Source organism: Solenopsis invicta, chromosome 1 (assembly GCF_016802725.1).
Source record: "Solenopsis invicta isolate M01_SB chromosome 1, UNIL_Sinv_3.0, whole genome shotgun sequence".
Classification (NCBI taxonomy): Eukaryota; Metazoa; Arthropoda; class Insecta; order Hymenoptera; family Formicidae; genus Solenopsis; species Solenopsis invicta.
In genome coordinates this window covers 1,572,902-1,593,330 of record NC_052664.1, presented here as the reverse complement: position 1 = coordinate 1,593,330, position 20,429 = coordinate 1,572,902, and the positions used below count along the sequence as shown (strand labels likewise).

The following is a 20,429-nucleotide window of genomic DNA, read 5'->3' as shown; positions in this document are numbered from 1 at the left end:
ATTTTGTTCGTCAACTACCGTAGAAAACAGTCAATGTTTTCTTAATTCGTATTGCGAATTTTCTATTTTACATTGATTGACACTAGCAAATTTTATACAAATTAACATCAAAATTTTTATTCACAATGTTATAATGAATACTCTTTAGTGAACGCGTTTTTGTTCGTTGCCAGTTGATTGTCAAATCATGTGTCAACGCAACTGAATGGATATCAGAGAGATAGCCTAACTACTCTTCACTATGGAAATTTAAAAGATCCATGTTTTTTGTATGCTAAGAATGGTCAGAAATGTTATCGAAATATTCATTTCAAACTTGAAATAAAGGTGGTAATTTGAACGAGAAGAAACTTGGATACTAACAAGCAAACCTACCCAACTGTTACACTCCGATTTTGATGAGCTTTGAATATGTTGTAGTCTAGGTCAAAATAAGAGACACGTATTTTTTTATAAGGGCCCATACGCACTTTTAGGGGATGAAACACCTCTTTGAAGAAAAAGACTTTTTTTTCGAAGCGTATATCGTCGAAACTATAAGAGATAGAAAAAAATGTTCTAATTAAAAGTTAAATGGCATGAAAAGTACTATACAACAGTGATAAAAAAATTTTTTTTTTTAATTTTTTTTGTACTTTTCCTCATCACCTACCAATTTTTTTCAAAATTTTTATTTCTTTTTATAAGCGGAATAAAGTTTATTTTATTACAAATCCAACGATGTATAACAAAGTTATATTCCGACATTCCCATTTGCCAAAAATAATTAAAAACTTCTCTATACTCATGGTACGCGCACCCGTCCGTGTGCTACGGAAGTGTCCCTTTCCAATTTTGACGAGTTTTTAATATGTTGTAATACACATAAAAATATGGGACACGCATTTTTTATACGCCCATATGACCGTTAAGGGGGTGAAACACGCTGTTGAAAAAAATTGATTGTTTAATTTCTGAGGTAATACTGTCGAAACGGTAAAAGATATAAAAAAAAGTTTCAAATAAAAGTTTTATGGCTTTCTATGTACTTTATAACCGTTCGCTCAGGTTTTTTGAAAATGTCATTTTTCTCAAAATCTTCTTCCCTCCTCTTCTAAATTTTTGAAAAATTTAAAATTTATCTTATATCAAAACTTATAGCCTAACAACAAATTTAAACATGTATGATAAAGTTGTAGCCCAAAGACACATTTTTTAGAAATCAACTAATTAATATAGAAATAGAATAAATAGAAAACAACATATTAAAAACTCGTCAAAATTGGAAAGGGACACTTCCGTAGCACACGGACGGGTGCGCGTACCATGAATATAGAGAAGTTTTTAATTATTTTTGGCAAATGGAAATGTCGGAATATAACTTTCTTATACATCGTTGGATTCGTAATAAAATAAACTTTTTTCCGCTTATAAAAAGAAATAAAAATTTTGAAAAAAATTGGTAGGTGATGAGGAAAAGTATAAAAAAAAATTAAAAAAAAAAAATTTTTTTATCACTGTTGTATAGTACTTTTCATGCCATTTAACTTTTAATTAGAACATTTTTTTCTATCTCTTATAGTTTCGACGATATACGCTTCGAAAAAGAAAAGTCTTTTTCTTCAAAGAGGTGTTTCATCCCCTAAAAGTGCGTATGGGCCCTTATAAAAAAATACGTGTCTCTTATTTTGACCTAGACTACAACATATTCAAAGCTCATCAAAATCGGAGTGTAACAGTTGGGTAGGTTTGCTTGTAAGTACTGCGCCAACACTCTCACTAGCCCTATGTTTATTTATCTTTGTACAATTTTAATATTTGATTCATCCATTGTCAATTTTGACAGCAAATCAGCAGCCAAAAAACTGTAGGGAATAATTAGTTTTATTTTGGTGGTTTTTTAATTATGTTATAAATGTATATACCATAAATATGTACGCGTAAAAAAAGATCAACAAAAACAAACGACAAAAAGATGCGTGCCGTTACGAGTTACGCATATATAAAAGAAAAATCTTTGAATCACAACTTAAAAGTAAATCACTCTTTTTCTAGAGTACCTCTAGTAAGAGTATGGACACCAGAGGTACTCTATTTTTTTCCAAATAAAATATAAAATATTTTCAGAAAATTTTCTGGAAATTTCATACATATCAGGTAATCACCCACTAACAGTAACATAAAATACAAAAACACTAATGTTATAATTTCATAATTATATATATATATATATATATATATGTACATGGTGTTCGATAATGGTTGTACCCACGTTTTACCATAGGAACATGATTTACCGACGGATATATATTTCCAACATATTATTATATTAGAAATTACAAATGCGTGCTCCTATGGTAAAACGTGGGAACAAGCATTATCGAACACCCTGTGTGTGTGTGTGTGTGTGTGTGTATATATATATATATATATATATGTGGTCCCCACGTTTTACCATAGGAGCACGCATTTGTAATTCCTAATATAATAATATGTTGGAAATATATATCCGTCGGTAAATCATGCTCCTATGGTAAAACGTGGGTACAACCGGAGAATTAATGTTGTAATTTTACACTTAACAATATAACTATAATATACTATATATATATATATATATATATATATATATATATATATATATATATTGTATATTATAGTTATATTGTTAAGTGTAAAATTACAACATTAATTCTCCGTTGTTCAATCGGCGATTTAAAGACTCAGACTAATTTTAAATTATTTTGCCTTATATTCGGAAACGTATGTGAAAAAGTGAAAAACGTTTCAAGTCACAATTGTGAAATCATATTCTAGAACGCTGGAAGAGTGTATTGCGCAAAATTTTTTCAGATTTCTTATAACCCAGAAACTTTAAAAAATACTACCAGACACCGTTGATTTGGTTGGATTAGAAAAAAAAAACGTTAGACTACGGAGGACTAATATTATATTATTGTAAAATAATGTTTATTAGGAAGCTAATTATTGTTTCTATATCGTGTATCATATCAAGATCATCCTCAAATTGCTGAAACCGCGACCTACTTGAGCAACAGATATTCCAATGGTTTCACTTCGGGCAAGCCTGGAATAACTGTCATTCCTAATTTGGACTACAACATATACAGGATGTAATCGGAAAAGTCAACAGTACGACTCTGTTGTGTATCGACGTAACCCCAAAATAAACTTCATTCAAATTTAAGCTTGACTTGAAATGCGCGCGCAAATGTTAAAATTCAGAGTTCACCAAATAAAGCAACGGCTTACCATCATTTATTAACACTCAGCGATTATTCCTTTGCGGCTCTCACGTTATTTCCCATTGTATAAGATAAAGTCGCCTATTATAGGATACCTTTTTTTAAAGGTTTGTAATTTATTTAATTTGTAACTTTAACTCCTAATTATAGCAAATATATTTAAGTTTTATCACCAAAAAGTTAACAAATAATAATAGCTATACTGCGTTATATTGTGAATTCTTTTTACCGGTTATGCTAATTAAAAAAAAAAGTTCCTATATGATACAAGAATTTTTTTATGAAATGGAAATATATAACAATATCTTATCAACTTGGGCTTTATTGGATTTAAACTAGACTGAAAGCTCAAAATATAGTTGACCAATCATATAATTTTTTCAATGTTTAAAAACTTTTGTACTTAATATTTTCTTCTAAAATCTATTTTCTTCGAGATCTTTCAGGGTCTCAATGCCAATGCTGAAGATTGTAACTTTCAAGTTTCATAATTCGAAGTTTTCGATAAACAAGTTATTGCGTTTTGAAAAGTTCTCGAAGTTACAATATGTAATAGAAAATAATTTTTTTATATTTCGTATTACGAGTTCCACGCTTTGCAGTTTCACGATCACCAAATCTAATCTTTACAATTAAGAAAATCATCACATTCTATATTTCTCTATTAATATGGCCTTATTCTATCACTGAATACAGAATTTATTATCCAATATTCATTTATTATATAATAAACAAGGTTTAAAGATTCACCCCAATAAAACTTAATAACATCTAATTTCATGAATCTTTTTTTCACCGACTGCACGCCTGATCTGATAATAAATTTTCTACTACAGATTTCATCTCAAGAGTAATAAGTTCATGATGAAACCAATCACATGCCTCTTAGTTTAACAAAAATCCTGCTGTCTTATTCTATCCAATAATATGTGACTTTATCCTGTTTCTTTTTGTCGGCACACACGATCAAGTAACAATTTTAATATACCCGCGTACAATAAGATATTATATATATTACGAGAAATTCTTCAAATATACTGACAGTATAATGATTTTGCCTCATTATCAGAAATGTTGCATAATTTTTAAATAAATTTTATATTTGCAATTAATTATATTCACTGCAAATCTATATGTTCAAAGATACTTTTTTTCATTCAGATACCCTAATAAGTCATTAAAATTAAAATGTTTTAGTTATTATTTAAATAACTACGCTCTGCAACGGGAAGAGTAACGAAAGAGCTACTATATTAATAAGTTCCGTATCAATTAACCCTGCTGTTCCGTTTAATTTATTTTTATTTATTTTTATTTTTCAGATATAACAACTTTGTAAGTATTGTATCTAATGTTTTAAAAAAATTCAACTAAAAATTTAATTTATTATATACGTATTTATGAAACTCATGAAATTACTCAAGAAATCAAATTCAATTAAAATTAATTTAATTAAAATACAAAGATTCAAATTATTTTATTGTTTATCTGATTATTTTGATTAAAATTATTAATCAGTCATATTTTATTAAACAAAGTTATGTTGTTATATCCATATTTCTGATTTATAATTCAACCAATTCTTTTCAGTGTATGAAAGTGAATAACAACCAAGCGCGTCGACAATTTTATGTAAAGACAGCAAATCGAGAATTTCTTTTATCGATCAGAAAAAAATAAGTAAAATCACGTTTCCATTAATGACGCATTCAATTGTAAATTCGTAATTGTGTTGCATTATCCTGAAAAAGCATCGTGTACACTTATAACAGGCATTACGTCTTTTCTCATAATCGATACGTTTATGTATATTTTACCTGTTATGTAACACGAGCGCATATAAACGTGTCACAATTTGAATCAAATTTACGTTTCGCTATCATATTAAATAGTGTGACAAACATGGTATAAAAATTAGGCACAATACAAGCCAATAAGAAATCCAAATAGGACTTTCTATTGCTTCACTCGAGTCGGACTCTTTTCTGAACTTTTTTTTCTTAATGTAGGTCAATCTGTACGTTTATTTTTTATCGAGAGGCATTCTTTTTCCGTAATTCACTTTCTGTAAAGCTGATCTTTCTCTCTCTCTCTCTCTTTTCTCGTTCTCTCCCTTTCTCGCTTTCAAAACCATCAATCTAAGGAAATAAATAATTATCATCGATAAAAATATTCAGCCTTGAAAATTCTATTAACGTATTAACAATTCGTTAGAAAAATGAATAAAAGAATAATAAAATACAAATTTTTATTGTTTCAACTTAATATCAATAAAAATATTTACAGAAGAAAAACAACAATAGATTTGTAGATAATAATTTTTTATAGAGATAAACATTCCATTAAAATGTATATTACACTATCCAACAGTATTTTACAATATGAATATAAATGTAGTAATTTCCAATTTATTTTGGCCTGCTGAATCTGTTGTCCAAATTTGTATCAAAATTTTGAGAAAAAAAGCAAAAAGACAAAAAATGATTTTGAAAGTTTATATATGTATATGAGAGCAATTTTTTGTCATATGATTACCAATAAATATTAATAAATACGTCGCTTATAAAAAAAGTTTCTCCGTAACTTCCACCACACATTGCAAATTTCAAAATCTGTATATACAAAATATTTGGATTGGAATTTGCGACCTGTCACTTACGAGTTTGTCGCTCTGACATAGAGCTACACATCAACCAGTTTCGTTTTTGTTATATATATTATATTTTGTCCATTTTAAATTACATTCTTTTATATTCAAAAGGAGAATCAGAAGTAGAAATGCACTTTTAATAGGCAATTCATTATAAAAGATCATTTTTTTATACTCATATTAAGAAATCCAACAAATTAACTTTAGACACTCCTCAGTTTTTTCAAAAATTAATAAATATAAAAATTTTGTTATCGGGTCTTGATCAAACACTTGGCAAGATAAATCTCAGCAAAAGAAGACAGAAGTTAAGTATTACAATAATCCAGACTCAATTAACTTTTCCAGATGCATATAAATATAATGGATTAATGCTTTTTCATTACCACTTCGATAATGCAATGGACAATAGCCTTAGCTAGTACTTAGACAGCCCGTGTTTGCATTAATTCGAATTGTACTTATGTATGCATAAAAAACAAGAAACTGAGCAATATATTGTAATATTTATCTTTTATTCGTTTCCTGAGATTTATCATCCTGTTAAGCAATCAATAAATCAGATAACATTAAAATTTTTTGTTTGTTAATTTTTGAAAAACAAAAAAACAAAGATGTCTAAAAAAAGAATGAAATTTTTAATATGGGCACAAGAATTACCTTTTGCAACAAACCGTATTTCAAATGCGCGAGCGCGTTTCAATTTCTAGTCCTTTTTTTATTAGTAAGTGATCCCTAATTATACACTCGTCAACAAAAAATAGGGAACGCCTTTCCGGACGCCAAAAATTAGGCTATTTTTAAATAGCTGTAGCTCGGCGAAAAATCATCGCAGATGAAAAATAATAAAAGCATTTTAAAACTTGAAGTTTCAACTTTAACGCTGAATCGACAAATTTTTAAAGTTCTTTTAATTTCCTTGTCTTATGCAGTAAAAACGCACACCTTGTTTTATTCTTTAAAATTTCGTATTTTTTGCAACTCATTATAAAAGATCATTTTGCGACACTTTGCAACTCAACAAAAGAATTTTTTTCGAACAATTCAAACAAAGCTTCATAAACTACAACATTTTGCCTACAGATTGCTTTTTTTAAAATTTCTCTTCGATTTTTTTTGACCGAGTTACGCAGTTTTGAAGCTAAACCTGCATTTTTTACAGTTGATATGTGTACTCCGTGAAAAATCATCGTAGACAAAAAAAAAAAAAAACATTTTAAAGCTCAAAGTTTCAGCTTTAACGGGCTATCAATAGTTTTCAAAATTTTTTTCAATTTCTCAGTGTTATGCTCCAAAAAACATACACTATTTTTTCCTTAAAATTACGTATTTTTGATAGCCTGTAGTTCAATGAAAAATTTTTTTCTCGGCTAATGCAATGCAAGTGCCATAAAGTATGACATTTTCTTTACGAAATAATTCTTTAAATTTTTCCTTCGAGCTTTACAATACTTTTTTTATTTTTTGTCTATAATAATTTTTCACGGAATACAAATATCATTTGTAAAAAATGCAAGTTTAGCTTCAAAATTGCGTAACTCAGAAAAAAAGTAAAGAAATTAAAAAAAAAACATTCTGTAGGCAAAACGTTGTATGAAGCTTTGTTTGAATTGGTCGAAAAAATTCCTTTGTCAAGCTGCAAAGTGTCAAAAATACAAACTTTTAAGAAACAAAACAAGGTGTGCTCTTTTACTGTATAAGACAAGGAAGTTAAAAAAACTTTAAAAATCTGCGATTCAGCGTTAAAGTTGAAACTTCAAGCTTCAAAATGCTTTCTTTATTTTTTATCTTCAATGATTTTTCGCTGAGCTACAGCCATTTAAAAATAGCCTAATTTTTGGTGTCTGGAAAGTGTTCCCTATTTTTTGTTGACGAGTGTATTATACAACTATAAAAGCAACAATTTTCCACATAACGTCATATTAAAATGAAATAAAATATCTTTTCCATATATTATATTGAAAAGAGCTGTTTTTAAATTATGTTCAAAAATGATAAATACCGAAACAAAATAAAATGCATTTTAAAACTAAAATTTGATACTTACGCGTAGAATTAGCAAAAAAAAAAAAAAAAAATGCTGTTGATGCAACATTATGAATAATTCTCAAAATCCTTGTTTCTTTTTAATAGAAAAAAATATATTAGAAATGACTATTCACCCTCGTATTGCAAACGGTATTGAGTTGTAATATAAGTTCTAACTAATGGAATATCCATCTTTATAAAAAATTTTTTAAATTTTTATGGTTAAACTCGATTGTTACGTTTTTCTTCTGTTTACACATACTTTTATTGTAATATTAGATTAAAGCAATATAATCTGTATTAGATTATGCTTTCATTAACTTTTTAAACAAATTGTCAGTACGCTAAAATTTCCAAGACTGTATTTATGATATCAGTTGTATTAGTAGTCAAATAGAAATTTTCCTAAACGAGCAAAGAAAAAAAGCAAAAGGAAAAATTAAGCACTTCCGGAAGCAGTCAAACTATGTTTCTATCTGCTTCTTCTTCTTGAACAAATCGACAATAAATAATAAATTGCTTAATAACAATTTTAATACACAGCACATATTTTCCGACCTGATCTTATGGATATTTGTCGCTAAATGAATGTTTATTTCCACCAATAAAGATTAATTTGGTTTAACTTATTCTTTATCTTTTTCTAATTTTTAGAACTAAGAAAAGAAAAATAGTAAGTTATATCGATATCAAAGTTAATCTACATTGATGAAAATGAACATAAAGCTCACGGATTAATGATTAGACGAGACGATTGGGTTCCTATCTAAAATAGAGAACTTAGCAACTACTACTCAGTTGGTCCATCGCCAACGTCTATTAACGAGTAACAGGTGTTCCTCTCACTTGTTGAGGGTAATTCTATACGCGGATATACCAAAGGTGCACGTTTACCCTATACGGCGCCATTAAAAGTGCGAGGGAGTGCGATGCACCACGTTTACGTATCTACGTTGAGCAATTTTTCCTTTTTCTCATTCTAACGCACGTGAGCGAAGCAAACTGCGAAATCATAGGATCGCGTTGTCGTTGTTATTGTTCAGAATTCAATACGAAGTGGAAACAATCGCTCCGGACAATCTTACATAAAATTCCGTGTTTTGTTTTCCTCGTTTCCCTCGAGGGATCCTGCCCACCTCGAGCAACCACCACTCACGATTGATTGTCCTACATGAATTCAAGTTCACGCAATCAAATAAAACGGTGTACATTTGCGACGTGATTTAGTGCTGATTTAATCTTTTAACATCGTTACAGCGTGGTGCACGATTATGTACCATGGGAGCAGATTATAATTGTATAACAATACCACGTTGTTTTCTTCTTAGAAGAAAAAAACATTACAATATTCGCACAAGAAATGAAACAAAGATTTGAGTCAATTAAAAATGATTTACGATAACGCGGTTCGTCTTTTCTTTACGTTACGTTTATCTTTGAAAATCTTATGTCGCTCTTTCGATCTCTATGCCTTATTATTATTATTATTATTATTATTATTATTATTAGGATATAACGTGTCGCGCGTTATGATTTTCCACTAAGTCGCGCGCTATGATTTTCCACCAAGTCGCGCGCAGGCACGCGACTTGTTGATTGCGATTTAGTTAAGATACACTTTGCTTTTCATGTGCGTCATACGTAAAAGTTACTCTCTAAATATACTCGTCTCTACGGGAAATAGGGACCAAAGGAGCTCTGTAATGACGATAATATTAAAGTAAACAGGGTTTCTAAAACGCGTAACAAATGATATCTGTATCCCTAACGATAATTATGCTACAATCCTCGCATAGCTTTTGATCATTCAGTCTTAGGCTTTTCAGCCTGGACCGACGGAAGTCTTTGCCTCGTTTTACGTCTATCCTGTTTTTATCATCGTTGATGCCCTTGTCATCGTTCATACCCGTATAAATCAATTCTTGATTGCTACCTAGCGTGAGATCGCCAGGCAAATCGTCATCGTTGAATCAAAATTGCAAAAGGCCAGGCTGAATCATTGATTCGTTCGTAAGATCTGTTCCTATTTGATCTTCATTTACTCAACAGACGTAAGTCGTAAATGCCAATGCACGATCACGAATTTTGTCAATTCTAAAGTGCGTTCAATTCCACACGATTGAGAACTTTCTTACAAATCCTATTAGTTTGAGCTACCGGGTAAGCGTGATCAATCGCACTCAATTTTCTTTCTTCGTTTTTATTAGCATTGATCATCAATGTTGCGTCAACGCTGTTGCTGCAGACGATATTCGTCTTTCGTTTCGGACATCTCGTCATCTTCGTCGTCGTCCACGTCCAGATTCTGACCCTCCGTCAACAATGGCGGCGGTATGGTTGCTACGTCAAAACTAGAATCAGTACTGGATACTATGTGACCATCCTTGACCTCGAGATCAACTACTACTCGGTGTCGCCTTTTGGCGTTCTGTTGTCTTTTCCGACGGAAGGCCCGTTGAGCCCGATCAGGCGTATGCGCCGGGCTGTCCATACTTGAGGAAGTATCACCCTCGCTTTGTGGACTGCGGTTCGACGAGTAAGGCATTGTTTTCGTTCTGATCTGTGTTCTGATCGGCATAGGTGGACTGGACGTAGTCGATTCGCCGCTCAAACTTGTCGTAGAGTAGTACGGGGTCGACTTCGCTCGGATTGGCACCATTACGGGTCGCTCAGTAGACCGCGTACCCTGATACCTGCCTGCCTCATGTGGGTTTGGCTCTGAGAAACCACGATCGAATCTGCCTGTCAATTTCATTGATGATTTCTCCCGCTCCGGGACGTCTTTTCGTTCCTCGGATGACCAATCATCGTCCGCCATTCTCGATTGTAAAGTGAGATTGGCGTACTTCTCGTGCATGTCTTCCAAACTATCTCCACGGCCAACTTCCATCCGTACTTTCTCGCTACTGGAATACTTCATTGCAGGTACATTATCGTACAATTGATCCTCTTCATCCTCTTCAGGAATTGGCAACGTTGTGTCGTCAACGCAAATTGTATCCTCGTCCGGAACCATTTGAAAATCATCGTCAATGGCTTCATCATATTCGTTTCGAAGAGTAATAAGTGGTGGCGAAATATCCGTAAATTCCTGAGGACAAATGGCTTGCTGTTCATCATATCGGCGTTGGCGATGTTGTTCGTCAAACTGACTCTCAATAAATCGCCGCGCCTCGTCAAACTCGTCACCATGCGTTCGAGATTGGCATTGATCGTTGTTATCAATAGTCGTTTCAGACTGTAAAGTCTTCTGTTCTATCGCGGAACCGATGGTTTCGTCTTCATTAAGAAACGGAAATGTAGTAGCCGTTGCGGGTGGAGAAGGCAGTGGTGGCGATATAGGTAGCGGCAATGAAGACGGGGACGGTGGAGATGGAAGAGAGGAAGTATCAGCGGACTGACACTTCGAGTTTGGTCTCATACTAGTCGCGCTTCTCTCGGATGTCGTGGTGTCGCTCTGACTTTTGTCCGCGGTCGTTGTGGCATAATATTGCTGTGGTATCACCGTCGTGCTACCGGACCAATCCGAGATCGAGGCGCCAAGTTCCGCCAGTGAGTTATCATCAGACTTCGTGCCGGAATATTGACAAAATTGGCGTACGGTGTTGTTCGAGCTAGACCACTCAGACATGGACAGGCCCATCGATGTGTCCTCGCTATGTGACGAGCCAGTTATGTAAGAATTCGATTTTGGTTTTACTGCAATCTTGACCGTACCGTCGGCCGTTGCAGACGTCGAACTTTGACCATCCTCCAAAAGAGTTGAATGTAAATCATCGTGCAACGTTCTATTTTCATCGCTAGAGTCGCTATCTTGTTCCGCATGGACAGGCGTTTCCGTACTGTCCGTAACAGTCACCTTGACGGCTTCCTCAGGCTTGATTTCCATGTAAAATGTTTCCACATGGCTCACTACCGATGGTTCAAAAACAGGTGAACTAGGCGGCGATGGCCAGTCCTCGGAACTTTGCAATTGCAATCGTAGTCGCCTATTTGTCCGCGGTGATTTCGAGTCATCCTCGTGTGCACCAACTATATCGATGGGAATGTCTGGTAGCTCAGAAGATGTCCTGCGGTCATCGGAAACAGATGGTAAAGCCGTACCGGACGGAGGATCCGATGATAGAGATGGCTGATGATCACTTGATATCAAAGACTCATCATCAAGGCTTGGCGATCTTGAGCTGGGCTTAAAAGAATCTTCCAAGTCACTTCTATCTTGCTCCGATGTGGTAGATCGTTCAGATATTCTCGACAACGTACGTGAAAGTGAAAATGCGCCATAATTAGCTAATATTTCGGGACCAATAATAAAAGTACCAGGAAAGTCCGCTAAATCCTCTTGATAACTGTCCTCGTTTTGACCGTTACTATCCTCAGACTGTGATTGCTGCGCGTTATTTTCGTCTTGAGGCACCCAGCCGTCCTCGAGACTGGAACTACCGGAGCTTCCCTGTGGAAATGACTTCCAAGTGACGCTCATTTCGTGCTTCGGATGAGGTTGCGAACTGTTGCTATCATCGTCTAAGGAACCGCTATCTCGAGCTCCTTCGACCATAGCAATCTCCCGACGATCTATTATGGGTTGTATTTGACCAATTCCTAGTGGTCGGGCGATAGAACACGAACTGGAGTCTGGATCTTCTCTGTCTGGTGTCCAAGTATTAGTCTCTTCGCTTCTCGAGCGTTCAGTACTTAGTCTGAGTTTTTTATCGATTGTTAGACGATTGGAATCTGCGATCTCTGTAGTTTCTTTCGGCGGTTCGTCTTCTGGTAATTCTTCTGTCGCTTCTTCATCTCCTTTTTTCATCTCGAGATATTCCGGCGTTAACTCGACCTCAACTAACGTCTTCTCATCCAACTTATCGATACCATAGTCTGGTGAACTTAGTCCACTGTCAGCGCCTTGCGTTTGAGCTTGCGTATCTAGCGCATTAAGTGTATCTTCACTTGTATCAAGGGAGTCCAATCGCTTGTTTTCCTCTTCTTCCCGCTCGTCAATTTCTTCTACCCGTACATCGGCCATCTCTTCCTCTTCTTCCACCTCATCGTCAGAACACTCTTCAATAGATATTTGTATCGGCGACTTAACCATATCTGGAGGATCATCTTGATCATAATGTAAAAAAAACGTGTCATCATCTCGAACCGCACTTATAGTTACATCAGGCACATCATCTCTTTCAGACGGACTTCTTGAACCTTCAAGCTTGGTACAATAATCATGTAAGCTAGGTGGAGATTTTGGTACAGTTTCACCAATTTTCGAATTTGTTTCTCCATCGCTCGATGATGCAGTTTGTTTCTGTTTATTATAAACAACCTCTGTGTTAACGCTCTTTACAAAGACTGTAGAGATTGCCAATTGATCTCGATCTGATTGAGCACCTTTTGTCATACTAATCTTGGCATCAGAACTTTCTTGAGAAACTTTCTGCTCAGCACCGGATTCCGTAGAACTTTGATCAATGAATTTAGTTGCTTCTTCTATTTTAGTACTCTCTATGATGCTCGGCGTTTGTGTTTCATTTCTATTAATAGAATTTGCAAATAGCATTTGGTTGCTGTCTTGTTCCTCATAGAATATAGAATCGGCGCAAGGGACAATTTCGTTACATTCTGTCAGCGGTGATTCTAGATACTGCGCCGATGTCTCAGTAACAGACAGAGAATCCGGTACGGTTGTGTGATCGGTACTATCGGATTTATGATTTGGAGAGATCTCCATCTGAACCGAAAGTACCTTCGATACCATGCTCGTGCCTTGAACAACTTCTTCAGCAGCATTTTCTTGATTCTCCAGATTTTCTGATACGTCCACCGTGTCATCCTTGCTAGAAAATGCGTTTGCTGGCGGTAATCTGTGCACAGAGATCACCGCAGCATCTAAAGATTTCGCACGCCGCTGAGCAGTAGGTGATTGTGTCGCGCCTTGACGTTGAAGTGCGCCAATCCCGCTACCTTCCGAAAGACCAAGACGAGCAAATAGTATCGGCGTTTGTCCCGGTTTACGTAACACTAAAGGAGATTGAGATAAATCTTGAGCAAGTGCTGTTTTCTTTATACTGTCTTTCGTTGGTTCCTTAATTGGCTCCTTGCCTGATTCTTTAACTACTTCCTTGGACTCATTAGCTACAGTGGCTCGTTTAATATCCATTGGCTGATCAATCACCACGTCAGGTTTAACACGCGACTTAGAATCTTGCTTCGATTCAGCAGTGGCTTCCTCGCTAGCCGCTTCCACTTTCGAGCCCACTTTTCCACGTACCGTTCTTGAGTCCTGTTTCGACACTACATCCTTCGCCACAGTAGGTTTACTGTCGGCTTTAGCAACAGCTTTAATTCTCTTCGGCGAAATTTTCTCTACCGAATCTTTCTTTTCGGTACTTCCCAAACTTTTCGATATTCCTAATGACTTCGGTCTGGATTTCTCAGATTTTATTGCGCTCTTAATCAGTTCATCGTCCACAGACGCAGATTTTGTGCGAGTACTCTTTGTCTCTTCTTTCTCCTCTTTCGATGTTGAAAACGGTTTGTCAGATAATCTAGTTACGGATTTTGATCTACCCTTTTGTACAATGCTTATTTCTGGTGCCACATCAGTTGAATCTATTATTATAATCTCCTGTGGCATTTCACCAAGCTTCAATTTAGACTTGTCAATTTTTGTAGTTGCTGTTGGAGAACGTGACTCTTTCGATGCGCCCTTTTTCAGCGGCGGTTTGTCACCCTCTAGAGATTTTGATTGTTTTTTAAAATCCTTTTTTAGCTCGGACTTCACCTTCTTCATTCTCTTCGGAGAGATATCTTGCACAAAATGTTTATTCTCAACTTCCGGTGACAGCAAGGTATCGATTGGCGCTTTCTCTTCTGCCAGTGATAAAGACTTCGATCTTATTGGTTCCGCATGCGGTCTTAGCATAAAAGGAACAAACTCAGGAACTTTAAGACTATCCAATTCTAGAGTAGGTTTTACAGGCACTTCGTCCAAAGGTAAATCGGCTACTGGATCCACGAAATCATCAAATCCTGTATCGATAATTTTTGGCCTTGATATTTTTGTAGCAGAATTTTTACTAACTTCCGAAAATTTTGATTCTATTCTTTCCAAAATACGTTTCGTTTTTTCAGGAATACTTGGCTTCTCTAACATCTTTGGTTTCTCCGGAATTGGTGGTTTTTCCGGTTTGATTGCAACTGGTATGTAAACTTCAGCTACTACGGACTGTACGTTTTCCCCTTTTCGATCATCGCCAGACAATTCGTCGACTTGTTTCAAGGAACGATCGCGTTCTTTAATTGTCGTTTGTTCGAGGTTTCTAACTTGATCATCTATCATTTTCTCTTCAACCTGTCCACTGCTAGGAATTTCGGGTAATGGTATTTTTTCAATACTATCTTGCTTTTCTAAACTATCGTCCGGTGTTTTTAAACTGTCTTTCTCGATTTTGGCTTTGCGTTCCAGATTTTGCTTCATTTCCATGCCAACAATATCAGCAAAATTCAGGGCGGTTTTTACTTTAGTATCTGTCATTTTTGCAATATTAGTGGGACTTCTAGGCGTTCCGTCGAGAGATTTCTTCTTCTGTATCACAGAGACAATAGTCACGTTAGGATCAGTCGGCGACTTTTTGGGCGAACGTTTTTCAATGGCCGAAATAATAGTGACATTCGGTTCCACTGGCGATAATTTGAAAGACTTTTTGTCCAAACTAGAAGATTTCTTGCATGTGTAATCTTCGATAATAACTTCAGCTTTGCTTCTATCTAACGAGTCATCTTTTTGCGAGAATTTCTCGGGAGATTGAGTCTTCACTTTCGAAGGACTCCTCTTGGTAGGCGATAAACTGCAAACAATGCTTTTTGGATCTGTGGGTGAGAGTTTTGATGTTGGACTTAGAATACTTCTCGGTTTATCAGAAGGGCTTAATATCGATTTCGGTCTTGTAGTAGTAACCGTGTCCTTCTTCGATTTATCCGGAGATAGTTTAGTACTGGTTTTGTCTATCGAAGAGAGTTTGGTCAGATCAAAGTACGGAAGATCTGTTACCATTTTTAATGGTAATTTCGGTAAATCCTTAGCAAGACTTTTAACATTTTTTGAAGTTTTGCTGCTATCTGACTCAGATTTTTCGTCGGACGCTGTGCCGTTCATAACATGCCTCTTGTGCAACATGTATGGGATATCGATATTGGTTTTCTGTATCGTCGCACTGTCCGAGAACGGTTCCTCATCACCAGAATCAGCTGGTGTTAAGTCAATAGATTTCTGATGCATTAACATGTGCCGCTTACTATTGGATCCTAATCTTTGTCGTGCCGGATTCGGATCGCTCTTTGTACGTTCAACCGGCACGTGTCCGGGTAATGAGGTTTCCTCGAAACCTAATACGATGCCGCCAACAACTTTTGGCTCATACTCGGCAAACACAGTTTTTGACTTCAAATTCTCCATTTCGTGCGGCACGCCGATAACGGTTTCTGTACGTGATTCAAGAGATAATTTCGCTTGCCGTTCGCGTTCTCGTCTTTCGTCGTCCTTTCTCGCTTTTTCCAAACTTCTCCAATCATCACGTTCACGCGGTTTTTCTTCCGATTTGCCTTTCTCAAACTTGCTTCTGCTCTTTTTTTGATCTTTGTATTCCATTCTCTCGATATTCTTTCTACGTTCCACGCTATCAAAGTCCAGGCACTCGAGACTCCTACCCTCCCGCGACTCCAAATATCCCAAATACTTTCGTGAATCTAATTTTTCCAGGCTCTTTCGTTCGGCGCTTCTTGATTCTATCTTTCTTTCATAAATTCTTTCTCTTTGTTCGTAGCGTTCTAAAGATTTTAAACGTTCGATCGCTCGCGGATCAAAATCAAACTTTTGAGAATCAAGTCTCTCTATGCTCATTCTCCGATGTTCTTTCGGAGTCAACCGCTCAAGTGGACTTCTGTTGTCGGACTCGAAACGTTCTAAGGTATGCCTTTGGTCGTAGTCGATAGAAGCAGCTCTGCTCTTTCTTGTTTCTCTAGAATCAATCCGTTCGATACTTCTCTCTCGACGCTCTCGCGTGTTTGAAGACCGATGAGTCCTCTCTTTGGGACTTTTTAGATATTCCATACTGCTGTATAATCCTTGAGAATCTAAGCGATCGACGCTTTTACCGCGCGATTCATAGAAATCAGTATAATAAAAGGCACTCTTTTCCCTTGAGTCTAAATGCTCGTAATTCCTATCGCGCACGTCAAGTCGCTCAATGCTTCTACGTAGCTCTCGTATATCGATCCGATCTATACTACGACGACTGCTGTCCGATCTCCGTTCTCGCGAATCGCTCTTATCCATTCGCCTGCAATCTCTCGAGTAGTCCCGCTTTCGGTCTTCCCTCTCCACGCTTCTACGCTCCTTTGACAAGACTTTCTCGACTTTAACGTCAGTATCTCTCGATTTCCTATCCCTAGATTTATGTCCTCGACCTAAACTACCTGTTTCAACATATAACCGTGGCGAATGATCGTCCAGACTAGCAATACTGCGCGCTCTAATCGTTCTACCTCTCGTACCGTCTATTGCCATTCTACTTCCTTCAACCGGGCTTAGATCGTCGTCTATTCGCGACTTCGGACGCATAATACCTTCATCTCGCAAGATTTCCGAGTCTACGTGAGTGATTTTATACTTTGGCTTTAAGTTCTTTAATTCATTCAAGACAGAAATTTTTTGCTTTTGCACCTGCATCATCATGGGATCTTTTCTGGCGGAGTCTTGATGTGGAATACCTGCTTTGGACGGTTGTTCCATAGAATTGACGTGTCTTGTTTCAAATTTGCGTTCTATTTGAGTGCCTGACCGTTGTATCCTAGATTCGATCATGAAATCACCGTCTAACTTAGATACAGCGGAGAATCGATCAGTGGACTTAGTTTTAGAGTTCTTGAGATCAGTAAACGTAGCTTTATATTGTTGTTTCTCTGATGAAGACTTTAGCGATCTATGCTTAACAAAAGAATCGGTTTCAGAGTCCATTTGGAACATCTCGTGCTCAATTCCCTCGTCGCTCTGATCAGATATTGGTTCGTGTTCGTCGTGTGGACTAGAATATGATTCGGGATATTCAAATTCATGCTCGCGTTCTAAAAGCTCATAAGAATCGTGTGAGAGATCGTCATGCGACAAATCTCCAGCAGGACCCGATTCCTCATGGCCCGATTCGGTAGACAACGACGACGTTCCCGGGTAGGAACTGCTGTAGACACGTTCGGGGACAGAATCATGATCTAGGGAAGGTAATTTCGAACTAGCGGCGCTATATGAACGATTACTCTCGTCGTAACGTGTTATGGGGTTATCTAGTTCACCTTGGGAGGCTAATTGAAATGGATCTAAGGGAAGGTCCACGGTGACCTTGTCCTGCGGCCGCGCTTTACTGGAATCTTCAAAACTAGAAGCGTACAACTCGCGACAACTAGCCGACCGTTGCCATGAGTACCTGGGCAAAGGTCGTGGTGGTGGGAATTCGGGGGGACTGCTGTTAGAGGGGCTGATACGACCTGTTGATGAAATCCGTTGTTGACTGGTAGCATGCATCTGCCGCTGTGCTGGGACCTGGCTGGGGGTGGCTGGAGAATGTACGTCGATAGAGGTGAGCGTCCGAAACGATGTAGCTGTGTCTTCTCGACGGTGAATCGTCCCTCCCATCGAGACACTCGTCACAGTCGTCGGAGAATCCAGTGTCATCGAACCGCATGACAGAGACAGAGCTGGGGTTGCCAGGGCTAAAAAATCGCGTAATATAAATCCCTTCTCTTTCTGACATTCATATATAATATTATGAAATTTTCACTTATAATTGCATATCTCGTGCAATTACACTTCTGTCGTATTAATTATATTAATGTTAATTAATAAAAAAATTAGGTAAACTTTTACAAAAGAAGACCAGTCTCTAACAACCTTGACCTTGAAATATGTTATAGAAGCAAGAATACTGAACAACTTTTTCTTATAAATTAATCGGCGCTCTCGTACAGTTTTTGAGACATACTTAGAGAAAGAAAAAATAGTTTTTCTGAATTATTTCAGAAAATATTCATTTTACAAAAAAAATGTGTGAAACAAAAAATGAAGCTCGTAATAAGCTCTATAAAAAAAGTTATACACATATTTCACCTAGTTGTAATACTTTAGTCGTTATAGTAGAAAATCTATTTTAAAATAATTGTTTTTAATTTTCAATGGTTTTGCGTGAAAAGTAGATTCTTGGGCCCCGCCCCTCCCCCCAACCCTTCCCCCTTTTTTCTAACCTAACTAATGAGTTGTATGTATCCACATACATACAACACATAATTCGAGCCTGATGGCCCACTCGTCATTAGTGGACTGACTGAGACGGAGTTAGGTTAGGTTAGGTTAAGTTAGAAAAAATACAAGGAAGAGAGGCGGGGGAAAAGCGGGGGAGAAGCGGAGCCTTTCTTCCGCCCAAGCATCTACTTTTCATGTAAAACTATTGAAAATAGAAAAAAAAAATTATTTTAAAACAGTTTTTCTACTATAACAACTAAAGTATCGAAGTTAGGTAAAATATGTACATGACCTTTCTTATAGAGCTTATTACAAGCTTCATATTTTGTTTGACACATTTTTTTGTAAAATAAATATTTTCTAAAATAATTAAAAAAAAACTGTTTTTTCTTTCACCAAATATATCTCGAAAACTGTACGAAAACGCCAATTAATTTATAAAGAAAAGTTGTACAGTATCCTCTCCTTGATAACATATTTGAAGGTTAAGATCGTCAGAAGCTGCTTCCCTTTTATAAAGGTTTACTAAATTATTGCCAAAAACACGGATTTATTGCATATATACCCGCGTAATACTTTTATTTCTTTTTATTGTTTGAATTTAATAAACTAATGTTATTAAATTAATAATCGATATTATATAGATTATTCCACTATAATAATCAATAACATTATTATTCTGATATATCAAAATCGATATTTAATTATGTATTACTATAAGTAAAAAATTAATCGCATAAACGTTTCATTTTAAAATCCTGTACGTACGTATACAGGACATATAACAAAAAATATCACATTAATAAAATATTTCAAAAACCAAGATTAAAAAAATAAAAAAATTTCCTACAAATGTCGTATTCTTTTCAAAATATTTTACCGATCCAATGCTTTTGACTCACCCTGGATATTTCAGAAACCAGTTCAATGTGTAACCAATTCGAGGTATAATAATAGTCACAAATATATATAATTTAGATTTTCTTATTAATTTTACGCACGTACACGCACTCACGCACACACGCATAATTCTTATGAACATAATAAATGTTAGGCACAAAATCCGTTTAAAAACAATCTCTATGTAAGATACGCTATTCTACTCTACTATTACAATACTTTAGTTATGATACGGTGAAAAGAAATAAGGCTAGAAACAAGTGAACAGAAATAAAGAGCGGACGAAGAAATTAAAAATAAAGCGTTTGTGGAGGTT

At 35.9% G+C, this 20,429-nt stretch overlaps 1 protein-coding gene across 3 annotated transcripts in view; it reads right to left on the bottom strand.

The window, feature by feature from the left end:
* Positions 1-20,429, bottom strand: part of LOC105202923 (FERM, ARHGEF and pleckstrin domain-containing protein 1) — a 105,909-nt gene that overhangs the window by 44,829 nt on the left and 40,651 nt on the right. For 2 of the 3 annotated variants that reach the window (XM_026140391.2, XM_039453620.1), the window contains one exon: positions 8,473-18,687. In XM_026140391.2, coding sequence (XP_025996176.1) covers positions 10,151-18,687 — 8,537 coding nt within the window. In that variant the 3' untranslated portion in view covers positions 8,473-10,150. Of the gene's footprint in view, positions 1-8,472; positions 18,688-20,429 lie in introns of those variants that run through there. The other variant, XM_039453625.1, reaches the window with a different exon arrangement.